Genomic DNA, 13,938 nt, shown 5'->3' with positions numbered 1-13,938 from the left:
TTTACCTAGAAAGCAACTCAAAATCAAGTCCATGTGCTTGATGTCCAAAACCTTTACACATCACTCACACTCACACTCACACACACACACACACACACACACACACACACACACTCACACTCACACTCACACACACACACACACACTCACACACTCACACACACACACACACACACACACACCCTGGAATAGGTATTCAACATTGGGCAGGTCTGTTACCTAAAGAGGTCAAACCTTTCTGGGTTCCTCCTCTCATGAGACCTTCATAACCTATGTTCACTATGACCTTGGAAATGCTTCCTGTCAAAGAGACCACGCATCATCCTACTCCAAGTACAATACAGGTAATTACTCACAATTACACCCTCCGAACAAACACAGCCACACCTGTCCTGTTGGGTCTTAAAAGTGAAGATGCGGTGCTGTATCGGTAACGTGTTGGGTAAAGAGAGCCTGAGTGTGTTTCTCTCAGATAAGGTCTTCCTGTCAGTGCGAGACCAAGCTGGGCTATTCCTACGCTGACCTGGTTTATCTCCACAAATTCATCTCCGGCGCTGTCCAGACAGCGAGCGCTGTGAGTAAACGCTCTCGCGAACCGGCGGGGGAGAATGTGTTCTTTTCTGCTTAAATGTCAAAAGGAGCTTGAGAGAACGTGGAGGTGAAAGAGAGAGAACAGAGGGACGTGGACAGAGAAGGAGAAGCAGCGGGAGAGACGGGGGAGACAGGGAGAGAGCATGAGACAAGGGGGAAAACAGACTGGGAGTGATCATTTTGTTCCGGTTTTCTTTATGCTTTGCAATTGAGAAAAAGAGACACAGAGACATCAGGGACAGAGAAAGAGTTGAAAGGATGGGGACAGAGAGAGAGAGAGAGAGAGAGAGGGAGAGAAATAGATGGGGGTGGATTTTTAAGAGCAATGTCTTTCAAATGCACAGCCCTAATGGCCCGCTTAATATCTACTGTTAAAAATAGACTGCAGCAGATGGAGTGGAAGAGGAAGCAGCAGAGAGGGAGACAGTGTAACAAGGGAGAGAGGGAGAGAGGGAGAGAGAGAGAGAGAGAGAGAGAGAGGGAGAGAGAGAGAGAGAGAGAGAGAGGGAGAGAGAGAGGGAGAGAGAGAGGGAGAGAGAGAGAGGGTAAGCAGCATTGAAAGTAAGGGATTCAGGACATTTACAAAATTAAATAAAGACGTGAGAAGTTCTGCTTTCACTCCTGTTTTTACTGAAGCTGAACTCAGTTCAATCAGTTTGTTCAAAGTGTGACTTCAAATGAACTTTAGGCACAGCTCAAATGAACTTTAGGCACAGCTAATGTGATTCTCTGGTGTCTCTGCTGGCTTGGAGGAGTCACTGTATTTCACTCTGTCGGACAGGGGCTTCCTGTTTTCTCTGAAAGCTTTCCCAGTAAGCGGGGTCTTCATCTGAGAGGGGCGTAGCTCCTGAGATCAGGTCACTGAAGCTTAGTAGAGTGAATTTCGGCGGTGTGGTCCAAGAAGAAATCCCAGCATCCTGTGTGAGGCCAAGAGTTGTTGTGACATCTGTAATAACACTGGGGAGTGGTTTCTCAGACATGGATTAAGTCCAGTTTCAGACTAAATTCCAATTACAGTCATGAATCATGAGTCTTAATTTTTTTTTTAATTTTTTTTTTGTCTAGACTTCGGCTTAAACTGGGTCCAGGAAAGTGTTTGAACTGATTTAGGTAGATTAACTCACATTGGTGGTGGGATTCTCTGGCTTTCCCAGTGCTACGGCAACATGATGATGTTTATCCAATAAACATTCCTGTGAAGAACAGCACCATAACAGTTTTAATTTTTATTAAAACATTTTATCTTTGGAGGTAAATCTATTTTTATTAAAGATTCTATTGCTTCACTTGATGGTCTTTAGCTCAGACGATTGGTTCAATGACTTATGACACAAGAACAGGAATTACACCGAATGGTTCTGACTCAAATTGCACACGATAAACCATAAACCATATTCTTATAACAAACACTACATACTATACTGTGCAGTACATGGATTTTTGTAGTGTCTCAAATCAAACACAAATATTTTGCATAAAATGGAAATACATCTCATGGTGCCACGCACCCCTGAACTGTGCCATGCAAACAGGCCAGTACAGTTCTGAGTGTGACCCATGATGACTGGAACTGATCGATATTGTTGACGGCAAAAATAACTAAAACAAACAAATGTGCAAAGGGTCACCGAAGGACAAAGCCATCCAACTTCCACCTGCTCGGTGCAGCAGCATTCTTGCTTGGTTTTCCCTCCACTTCTGCTATTCACTGCAGACTGCTAAGTGCAAAAGGCTTCCTTCCATCATTCAACACTGCCAACACTGGGGTGTGTTTCAGAGGCAGGATTAGGAACAGCTGGGAACACACTATGATATTCGGAGTGGATGTTGGGGCTTCTGCTACCGGTCGTGTTTTTCTCATGCAAGAGTGAGAGGGAAGCTCTGTTTGTGTCATTTATACAGACCGATGGAGGGAGGGATAGAGAGAGAGAGAGAGAGAGAGAGAGAGAGAGAGAGATGGGTGAATCTAAATACCACACCCACCCCACATACATGTCTACCACATGCCATTAAAGATAACAGAAGATGTTTGTACATCTCCTCCATCTTCTCTCTTCTACCAGGCCTCATTAATCACCTCTTAAATTTTCCTACTCTTCTACATCTCTTGCTCTCTCCACACACGCTCGTGTGCACGCACACACCTCAAATGTCCAGCCCTCCTCTTCTTCCTCATCCAGGTACATTCTGGTCTGCCAGTAAACCTGCCCCTCTTGCATCTCATTGGGGGCGACATGAAACTCCACCCTCTGGAGGTTGAAGCCCAGCCCTGTACCAATCGCCTTGATGAAACTCTCCTTCAGAGTCTTGACAGACAGAAGAAAGGACTAATCAGCTGGCACCCAAGTATAAGTTGTTTGTTTTTCTTATGGATTCAGAGGTGTGTGTATGTGTGTTTGAGAGTTTTGAGATGACAACAGACTCCTATAACTGAGTCATGTCTGAGAGTGATAATATAACATTACCATGGCAACAATGATCAGCATTGGAATAATCAGCAGACCTCATCCTCAGCCACACACACAAAAAATACTGCACAGTTAAACAGCTTTGTGTGTTGAGGTTTGTATGTATATTTGTGTAGTTTGGTTTATTTATGAACCCATACGTGTGAGGTTTTAGGGTGTCCATGTATGTGTGGTGTGCGTTTGCAGTCTCATCTTCGCAGCACTTGGTCTATGCTTACAAGGATGTGCTGCTACACTAGGATGCAGTTGCCACGGTTACCCAGTGCCGGTAGAACATGTCCAGTTGGTCCCAGCTTGATCCGGCTGATTGGATCCTACTCCACTCCAGCGCCGTGAATTGACGTGTCATGAGGTGGAAAAATTCCTTCACAGAGCTGCTGCCTAAACTCAAAAAACACACATGCACACAAATACAGTGAGAACAATCAATAAAAACAAGTCCCCGCCTCAATTTCTAAGCACCAGCCTTTGGTTCCAATTTGGTAAATACCTGAAAAACATTTTTATGTTTGAGAATATTATTGTTTTTAACAGTGTTCTGGTGGTTTGCACTGATGGTCCTTAAATTGGGTCCAAATTGGTCTACAAGCATGGATGGGGTAAACAGAGAAGAAATATGTGAAGCACTAGAGACACCTGGTGGCCATTATTACAACTACACTTGTTCATAAGTAAAAATAGAGGCCAGTTCTAGGGCCCTGTTTACAAGTCCTTATCTGGCCCTGGATTAGGACACAAATATTTAACCCAGGGAAACTCACTGGTCTATAACAGGATTTAGTCTTGACCACAAAAAGGAAAGAAAAAAAATGAAAAAGAAAAAATCTTTAACTTGTCCTAGTACAGAACCTGTTTTTATACCTGGAAGGATCTACAGAAATAAAATAGCATTTTATTTTATCCCTATTTTCATCATAACTGTCATTATTTATGTTATATACTGTATATAAGGGTTAATCCAGGATGTACAATGGCAGCAAAGTGCATAAAAATTACATAAGAGAAAATTCTATGAGTGAACAATTGCAATGAATGAAACAAAAACAAGGAGAAACCACCCACTGTCCAGTAGAACATACTGGACCCTGATCATGGAAATCTACATTTTCCTTGCTTTATTCCAATAAAGAATTGTTTAAGTAATATGTAAATATTACTATAATTGGGACTTCTAAAAATTAATTATGAACATAAAACCACAAAAATGTTGAAAGTGGACATCAATGAAAAATATACAGGCCCTTTAATCTCCGTTTGTAAACTGGCTGATTATCCTTATCTTTGATATTCACCTGGCCTGGTAGTCTTCATCACGTCCACACCCACCTGACGCCCAGGTTCAGCAGCCAGCACGGCGTAGTTGCCCTGGTGGGACACGTTGAAACTCCAGTGGGTGTGCCCAAAGGCGGAGTCTGGGGCAGGTAAGGGGTGGGCCAGGTACGGTTTTCCTCGGGGTGTCCTCTCTAAACGAAAGCCATCCCATGCAAAACCCATCTTTTCACATACCAGCTTCCTAATAAGCAAGCGGCCAGCCTATACACACACACACACACACACACACACACACACACACAAACTTAATTCAATATAACAATATAAGATGGGACCTTATTAACATTATTGTTCATGATTGCTATAACCCTGAGTTTTTATACTGAAACGAGGTCTGCGGGACCAACTATGCAGAACTCTAGACGTCTGGAATGAAATCAGTGCAATTCTGTTCAGCTACCATTGCTGATTTGGCATCTTTGGCGAACACGAACTGTCCAATCCGTTCTTTCTCCTCGCGCTGAACGCATCTGGCAGCGAGTAACCAATCAGAACGTGCGGGAGACCACGAGCCGTAGCGGAACGCCCAGCGCACGCCTTCCATGACGGCGGAGAGGTGTGGAGGGGACTCCGATCCAGGATTCAGTTGTCTGGTTTGCAGTATTTTAGGAGAAACACAGTAATGCAACGAACATCAAAGCGATGTAGCTTTAAATAGATCAGCAGTAGGTAACTTCAGCAGGGCTTGGTCAGGTGCAGATAAATGCCACCTCTTCCAGATGCTACGCGATTAAGTACAAAGGTGAAATTCTCACGCGCGTACAAGAACCCTGTTCCACTACATGTCCTATAACTTTCCGTTTTTGATGCTGAAATGCAAAACGATTCAGCAACAACATTCTCCCGCGCACAGCCACTCACGCAAAAATCCAATCCGGAAGCATTTGCCTCCGGGAGGGATCACGTGGTTAAGCGTGCTTGGGCGGTTGTAGAAACGACACGAGATTTCAGCCAATAGCAAATCGGGGGCCATGTCTGACGTCCTACCGTCAGCTAGAGCTAAGTTTTATAGAGCGCCGCTAACGTGAGCCAGCTGGGCATCACATCGCCAAAGTCCGATCTGTAAACGGCATGTCTGGCTGCAAGAGTGTGAAACGTTTACTATTGAACGTGGCCTTAGTAGTGTGATTAAATTTTTTTGTAGTAACAGCTTCACAGATATCAGCGTTGCGGTGAGTGCATAAAATACTCGTGTTTAGTCGTTTTAAGCGTAAATGTAACTTACAGGTTGCTTTGTTTCTTGACTCACAAGCAGTCTTCCTTATGAGCTGTTCTTGTCGGGGAATCACATTTTTGCGAGAAATGCCAGACGCTTATAAAGCTGAACGTTAGCGATAACCTAGCATGAGATTGGAGCCACGCACACACAGCACCAACAACACTAAGATCCAGTTCACAAATCATGAAACATTTCATTTGATTTTATTTAACTGAAACAAGAGACCAAGCACCCAATGAGTCTGAGTCATGTATACTAGACAGATCGTTCGGTTCGAAGTATAGCGTTATGGCCGCGCACTGCATATTGTTGTTAATATTAGCCAATAGCGAAATTAAGTTAAATCTCCGCCATCAAGGTTTCATGTAATAATTTGTACTTGAAAAGGGTCAACGAAGCTAAAGGTCATGCTTAATTTGTTAGAATCTTGGCATTTACTATTGTACATGTGATATTTATTTTATGTGATTTATCAGTCATATTGCTCTTAGTTTATCATCTCGGAGCTATTTTTCACGAAAAGGTGTGTATTTATACATTATATAATGTAAGTGTGTGCATCACTCTTGCTATCCTCAACAGAGAAGTCTTTATTTTTTCTTGTGTAACATAATACTGTATTTTTTGTTTGAAGTAGGACCCAAAGAGGAACTTTTTTTGGGAGTGTTCATCATTTTATTTTCACACCAACTCCAGAGCTCCATGTCTCCTGCGTAGTGGTAGAACCTGTCTCCTCCTCGCAGCCTCGGTCATCCAGGTGGTCTTCCTCACCGCTGCCTACGTCATGGACTTTCTGCAGATGAAGCAACTGAAGAGGAAGCGGAAGAGCAACTACAGCGTGCGGGAGACGCAGACACTTATCCGTGAGATCCAGCGCCGTCGTGACATCCTCTTCTCACGGCAGCAGAACACGGCCGTGAATGAGCTGAAGCGGCGGGCGTGGGACGAGGTGGCGGCGTGCGTCAACGCCCTGGGCGAGGGCGAGCTGCGCACAGCCGGAGAGGTGAAGCGCCGCTACCTGGACTGGCGCACGCTGATGAAGCGGAAGGAGCTGCGCGCGCGACTCGCCCACTACGAGCCCTGCTCGCCTGACAACGAGGCCTCGCTCGGCGCCGCCGACCCCACGAACGACCCCGCGCACGACCCCGGAGGCTTTCCCAAGGACCCGGCCGGTTACTGGCAGGACCTGCCCGATCCAGGCGAGAGCGGCGAGTCTGCTGGGGGCATTAAGATGGAGGACACAGAGGCAGTTGGATATAATGTAGGTGATGTGTGGAACGTCCAGCGCGTGTGTGGTTGTGTACTATGTGTGACATACAGAAACTAACATATAGGGCTCATTTAAACTGTTTAAACCCCTTGTTGACCTAATAGTATTAATAATAGTTTAATTAATATGCATCCTTTCTCACATTCAAGGTCATTTTACAATGTAGTACTACAACGAGAATGCGCACACACACACACAGTAAACGAGGGAGAGGGAGAGAGCGCGCGCGCGCTTGGCTTTTAAAATGTTCATAATAATTTGGCTTTCTTCATTGGTTTGCAGTGATGTTTCCAATATTGATGGCTATGACAAACTCAAAAAATGTGTTTGACAAAGGTAACTGCTGAATACGACTAGATTTTCCAGGTATTCTACATTCCAAAAGATTTGTAGTTTCTACTTTTTACTTTTACTAGTCTGCCTTCACTGCACACAATTGTCAAGAGAAATCTATCTAATGCTTAAATCTCTTAAGGAAGTGTAGAATAAAAAGATCATACTTTCCCCCCCCGCCCGAGGGAAACTTTAAGATAATGAACTATGCCATAACTTGACTGAAGCATCTGAGAAATTGTTGGTCTGTTAAAATATGTGTGATCTTTTGAGTTGCATAGCTAGCTAGCTCATAAATATGCCTGGTTGCTTACTAATCGTTGGTCTTGTTTGCAAATCTTGAGCAGCATTTTTTTTCTGCAGTGGGCAAAGTGGAACATGCTAATTTAATAATATTCATCACCATTAACATTGTCACAAACACTTTACAAGCCAGCAAGTTAGAATGTTAAGCTAAACTATTTCCAAAACCTCTGGTTAATGTCTACTGCTCTTAATATCTAGTTACCTGACTACTGCAATAAATAAGTAGCTAGTTACCTCACACCTGCGCTAAATACCTAGCTACCTGATCACTGCACCAAATACCTAGGTACCTCTGGTAGCTCAGTGGATAAGGTACTTGACTAGTAGTCAGAAGGTTGCCAGGTCCCACTTCAAGTCCCACTGCTGCCAAGTTGCTAGTGTTGGGCCCCTGAGCAAGACCCTTAACCCTCAGTTGCTCAAAAAATTGTACTCGGTCGTAATTGTAAGTCGCTTTGGATAAAAGCATCAGCTAAATGCCGTAAATGTAAATGTTACCTGACTACTGCGCTAAATAAGTAGCTAGTTCCCTAACTAGTGCACTTAATACCTAGTTATCTGACGAGTGCAGTAAATACCTAGCTACGTATCTACTGCAGTGATGCGTGCACATACACATGTGCGTTTCAACATGAGATCAGTCAGGGCGCAAAACTGTTGGCTAGATTGCTAACTAATGCAGCAATTTTTTTCTAAGTGTTTTCTAAGTGTCTGGTGTTTTCTAAACACTAAACATTTGATAGTTTGTGTAAGGACATTTACTTTTCCATCATAACCTTCTCCAGACCTTCTGTAGTGGGAGATTCAAATTGTGTTGATTTCCCTCTGATGAGTTTGGATTTGAGGAAGAGCAGCTCACCTCCAGCCGTCCTGCCGTCGGCCCTTAGCAGCCACACCCCTGCTGTTCCCGTTAGCCACCATACACAGCATTATTGATAGGTTCAGGTGTATTATTCAAAATGTACTCTACAAGGTAGAGGTTTTTGGTTTGGTTGTCTATTGGTAATTGAAGGTCCAAAATAAATAGTTTTAATATGTGGCATGCATGTTCCTGTCTTACAAGATGCGATTTGTTTGTTTATGAAGCTGACGTTTGAGGGTGGGAAGGTGAACATAACTGCTCACTTGCGTGCGTTCTGTTTCTCTTCAGCTGGGTGGAGGTGTCGATGAAAACATGATGGGTGAGGTGGAGGGTGAGGGAGAGGAGGATGAGGAAGACTGCTTCCCCTCCATCCTGCCCGATGTGGATGGGGATGGTCACGGCCCAGATGACTTTGCTCACATCGACGAGTTTGGCGTGCTGAGCTCCTCGAAGCCCCTTCCTTGCCTGCCCTCGGCTCGTGATTTGGGCCCTGGCGTGCCGGGTACGCCCGCTACACCTGATGCGGGAGGTGCAGCGATAGGCCTGTCTGCGGGCGACAGCACCAGCCTGCTGGTGGTGCTAGAGAGGCAGAGGTTGGACCTGGAGAAGCACAGGCTCCAAGTGGAGTCAGAGCGGCTGCAGGTGGAGAAGGAGCGCCTCCTGGTGGAGAAGAAGCGGCTCCGTCAGGCCGAGATGGAGCGGGAGCGCCTGCAGCTGGAAAAAGAGCGCCTGGACATGGAGCGGGAACGACTTCGACTGCTCGTGCACCAGTCAGCGCTGCCGCAGCAAAGCCCCGCCTCCTCCACCTCTGCGACCACACCCACCACCTCTTCTGTGCCCTCTTCGTCCTCCCTGGAGGCGGAGAAAGACACAAAGCCGGCCTGGCCAGCATTGGTGGATTTGGAGGCCGAGAAGCTGAAGCTGGAGAAGGAGCGCCTCCTGCTGGAGAAAGAGAGGCTGCAGTTCTTCAGGTTTGAGTCGGGCAGGTTGCAGATCGAGCGAGAGCGCCTCCAAGTGGAAAAAGAGAGACTGCAGCTGCATAAGGATGGCCAACAGATGACGCTAAACTCATGAGCCTAGATCAGCGGGTCTCAGCCCTGCTCCTGGAGATCTACCGCCCTGCAGAGTTGTTGTTCAGGTCCTTAGGACCATCTGAATGTTAAGAAATAGGTGTGCTTGATTAAGATCTGAGCTGAACTTTCCAGGGTTGGGGTGCATCTCTTAAAGCAAGACTGAGCTTCAGTTTGAGTCTCTATTCCCATACAGGGTTACAGCCCATCTCTGAGAACAAAGTTTTCCCTCAGTGTGTCCTGTTGTGTTGGAGCACCAGCAGAGCTGTTAGTCACAAAATATCTTCAAACCAGCATTGCCAGATGGACAGATACTATGGATTATAGTTCACCTTTGACAAGTACTCCAGTAGAGAGCCCACGGTAGCAGCTCGGTGTGTGTGTGGCCAGAGCATAAAGCACGAGAGGCAGACAGTGCAACTGATGAAGCTGGGGGTTAAAATGATGAGCATGTCTGATCATGATGGGAGTTGGAAAGCTGGACAAATGAAATTTGATGATCAGTGATCGAGAAGGTTTTGCTTGTCTATAATGCTGGGAACAGCTTACTGGATGTTTTTGTCAAAAGGTCAAGAAATTGTCAATCAAGGGTGCCAAGGAACACTTATTGTAGGAGTTGTCACACATGCTAGACCTTTGTGAGGTGTTGTGGGGCTTTCAAGATGCTACTACGACACATTGCAGTTGTTTGACTGACACATTACTTGCTCTTTATGCTCATATTCAGGCCCCAACACTGAAAATTTGTCAAAGTTGTCAATCAGGCTGACTTCATGTAGTCTGATCCCCGTGCGTGTGTGTGAGAGCGGTGTATTCAGTCGTGGATTTCTCGTGTGTGTGCGTGTGTGTGTGTGCGCGTGTGTGTGTGCGCGTGTGTGTGCGCGTGTGTGTGTGCGCGTGTGTGTGCGCGCGTGTGTGTGCGCGCGCGTGTGTGCGCGCGTGTGTGCGCGCACGTGTGTGCGCGCGTGCGTGTGTGCGCGCGTGTGTGTGCGTGTGTGTGTGTGTTGGAGAGAGAGACATGACTATATTCTGTCCTGTTGCATGGGAGCTGCCCCGGGGCCCTGATCCACTCCCACTGCTTCATGATCCTGCAGTTCTTTCTAACTCTCCAAAAACAGAGCCATACTCGTATTACAAATCACACACAGACCTCATGTTGCTATGTTTGGTCATGTGACAGTTCTGATCATGTACTACAGTCTGCTAGGTTTCTGGGCACTGTGATATTAAAGGCTAAGCACCAGCCAGCAGAATTGGAGACATGATATGTCGACCAACATCTGTGGCATTATTGTGACAGAAGTAACTATCGCATTGCAGTTTATACTGTTGGGGGGGGGGGGGGGGTGTGAGTCAGTGGTATAGGGAGATGTTAAATAAATATATAACATAAGTCTTATTTTCTTAGCTTGGGTGGGTTAGTGACATGAGTCAGCGTTTGACTTGGGTGGGTTAGTGACATGAGTCAGCGTTTGACTTGGGTGGGTTAGTGACATGAGTCAGCGTTTGACTTGGGTGGGTTAGTGACATGAGTCAGCGTTTGACTTGGGTGGGTTAGTGACATGAGTCAGCGTCAGCAGTTCTTTTTGCATTTACATTTTTTATTTTGAGAAGCCAAATGGGTAATTGGCAATGAATTGCATTTACTCCACCATCTACAGCACCATTTACCGCCAGTGACTGTTGTAGGCCCTTTGAAAAGGGCGGCAGGCCGGGGCCAGTGGCTATGTTGGAGGGGCCAGTTACTTTCTACCTAAATGTGCACTGTGGGCATTAAGAGGAAAAAGTCAATGTTGATATAATTCAACAGTTTATTTATGCAGTTTTCAGTTATATTTTCACTATATTCTATATTTTCCTATGTTTCATATAAACGGATCAACAAATTTATCATCTTTCAGGGTCTTTGCCCTGTTAACAATGTTATTTATTGTCTTTCAGCTTAGTTAGCTAGTTAAAGTTATACATATTCGCATATAACGTACTTTGTGATGCCACACGTTCTCAGTAAAGCTAACATGCATGACTGTCAGAATTCTAAAACGAGCATAACACTTAATCTGGCAGCTTTGACTCCCCTTTATCTTCTTTGCTTCCCTTTCTATACTTTTAGTGTGCATCACTAAGCAGGGAAACGCTTTCTGCTCCACGTGAGAAACTCAGTCCACCAGCTAAAAGGGTCTAACCGGAAAGTGCTTCTTACTTCGGTATGCCACTTTGTCCCGTGTGTTCGCGAGAGTGAGGTAACGCGCCCCTTGTTTTGGGGGAAGGGCGTGGTGGGTGCAGGCTTGTTGCCACTGGCCTCCGCCAGCCCCCGACAGAACCGCCACTGTTTACCACGATTGTTGCTCAAACTTTGGAATTTGCATTTGTATTACATTTTACGAGCGTTTTACTGGAATTTCTTTACTAGTATTTTTGGGTTGTTGCTGGCAATTGGGCTTTAAAAGTAACAAAAATGGATTTAAAAAATAAAAGTTAAAATGGTTGTTAAGGTAAATGTGTGACATTATAAATTATATATTGATTTAACTTCATGTCTCCCAGCTCTGTTATAACCATTTCTTTCCCTTCTTATGATATAAATGCAACTCCCCTGAGGAATAGCTGTTTCCCATCTAAGAATTCTGGCCTACTGTCATCGAACATGGATCAATTCCTTGATTACTGATGCGCTACGTTAGTGAGTGTATTTCCCTTCGGCTACGTTCACTCATCAGGTAAAAGTGGCCCAAACTCAATTTTCTAACCAAACCTGTTTTTTTTTTTTTTGTTTTTTTTTTAGCTGTTCACAATATATTTTTAATGTGATCTAAATTCTAAATTGAACTGCATTTGCAAAAGAATGCGTTTTGTAGCACACTCCTTCAGAGGTCAGTCAGAATGAAGTCAACACTAACAGCCCTGACCATAAAGTTAATGGTCATGGTAGTCTGCAGTGGAGGCCACTGCAAATTCAGAAATGATCGTGAGAGCGGTTGCAATAAGTGCCTTCTAATCTTGTATGTACAGAAACATCACCCCAAATTTTTAAGGTCTGTTACCTCACTGTCCTGCCACTGGTGTTGTCCAGCTTTGCTTACTAGCAGCATGAAATTCGTCAGGAATGTTGAATGTTGGTCTAAAGTTGAGATATCCGATCTTGCTATTCAGGCTGAGATGCGTTGCCGCGTATCGGATTCCAATACCACATATGAAAGTGAGTTGCAAACGCATATGAAATTGGAATTGAACATGCTGTTCATACTGCCATCCAATCAAATCTGTGTCACATGTGGATGAAAATGTTGGATTTGGGCCACTTTTGCTTGCTCTGTGAACGTAGCCTTGGAGACATTCTGGTGCAACATTACAGAGAGCAATCTTTATTGTGGGGTCCCCATGCAATGTGGAGCCATGCTCTCAGTGGGAATGGGCCTCTTGAAAATACTGTGGCAATTACCACCTTTCATTTTATTAATGTATTTATTTTTTTAATTGTGGTTTTATTTTTTAAGATAATTTAGGAATTGTTAAACGTAGCAAAGAGTGTTGTTTTGTGGAGAGTGTGGTGTTTTAATAAATCGTGGGTGTAGGTGTCATTGTAAGATGTGTATCAGTGTCAGGTTAGATGAAGGTCTTGTGTCCTTAGAGAAATGTATCTTAATGTGGTTGTAAATAAGCTGTGTAACATTGTTCACAGTAAATGTACTCGTCATGGTAATTCTAAAACACAGAACAAAGAAATGAGACTGACTGTGTTGTTCTGTGAGGATGAGGTCCTAATGAGCAGGCCAGTGCGTGGTATATGTAACATAATACATATGACATTGTTTAAATATAGTATTTTGTCTTTTTAATGATACAAGTAAAACACATGCCAGTAATATTCACCAGTGTGGTAATGGAACCACCATTGGTGGTTCAACCATAGAACATACTCAACCAACCAATCAGGTGTCCAATAGAACACAATCGTGTCATGATAGCATATACTATGTATTTTTGATTTCACCTTGGTTGACAATCAGGGGTGGTGTTAATTAACAATTACTTATGCAAAGTGAATCAGGTGTGTAAGCTACACTTTAAAATAATGTAACTATATTCGAGTTGTCTTATGATCTATTAGCTACTCACCTTGTACTCTTTGTATATGAAGGGTAGATATTTTAACATTAAATAACATTTACTACTTCCTTAAATAAAATTATTTATCAAATATGGCAAAACCATGCTTTGTGATCGGTTTTAGGTTTATTATTTATTACAATTGTGTATCAGTAAGTAATCAAAAAATATATCTCATGTGATTATAATGGTGTTTTTGTTATTCAGAGGGGAAAAAAATTAAATGAGTGTGGATGTTTGTTTATACTGAAAAAAGAACAGTGGAGATGAACTTCGTGCAATTCCTTTCATGTATCTGGCAGAGTCTGAAGACTCAGGCTCCCTCTCTTGGCCAGAATGTGCTAAGAGAGCAGAACACAAAGAGCAGTTGGTGTTCAGGA

At 44.1% G+C, this 13,938-nt stretch overlaps 2 protein-coding genes across 2 annotated transcripts in view; one reads left to right on the top strand and one right to left on the bottom strand.

Annotated features, from left to right (window-relative positions):
* Positions 1–5,277, bottom strand: part of aasdhppt (aminoadipate-semialdehyde dehydrogenase-phosphopantetheinyl transferase) — a 6,017-nt gene extending 740 nt beyond the window's left edge. Inside the window, exons 1-6 of the mRNA XM_027012133.3 lie at positions 4,792–5,277; positions 4,352–4,592; positions 3,319–3,440; positions 2,736–2,897; positions 1,716–1,784; positions 1–1,508 (exon numbers count right to left, since the gene is read on the bottom strand). The exon at positions 1–1,508 is cut by the window's left edge and continues 740 nt beyond it. Coding sequence (XP_026867934.2) covers positions 1,347–1,508; positions 1,716–1,784; positions 2,736–2,897; positions 3,319–3,440; positions 4,352–4,592; positions 4,792–4,935 — 900 coding nt within the window. The 5' untranslated portion in view covers positions 4,936–5,277 and the 3' untranslated portion in view covers positions 1–1,346. The remainder of the gene's footprint in view (positions 1,509–1,715; positions 1,785–2,735; positions 2,898–3,318; positions 3,441–4,351; positions 4,593–4,791) is intronic.
* Positions 5,278–5,447: 170 nt separating this feature from the next.
* msantd4 (Myb/SANT-like DNA-binding domain containing 4 with coiled-coils) lies at positions 5,448–13,649 on the top strand. The gene is made up of 3 exons (XM_027012132.3): positions 5,448–5,563; positions 6,248–6,871; positions 8,667–13,649. Exons 2-3 carry the CDS (start codon positions 6,395–6,397, stop codon positions 9,450–9,452), a joined length of 1,263 nt encoding a protein of 420 aa, XP_026867933.2. The 5' UTR covers positions 5,448–5,563; positions 6,248–6,394; the 3' UTR covers positions 9,453–13,649.
* Positions 13,650–13,938: the final 289 nt, after the last annotated feature.

Source organism: Electrophorus electricus, chromosome 17 (genome assembly GCF_041902795.1).
Source record: "Electrophorus electricus isolate QZ-2024a chromosome 17, ASM4190279v1, whole genome shotgun sequence".
Taxonomy (NCBI): Eukaryota; Metazoa; Chordata; class Actinopteri; order Gymnotiformes; family Gymnotidae; genus Electrophorus; species Electrophorus electricus.
Note: the sequence above shows the minus strand (reverse complement) of the source record. Positions and strands in the feature narration are given on the sequence as shown.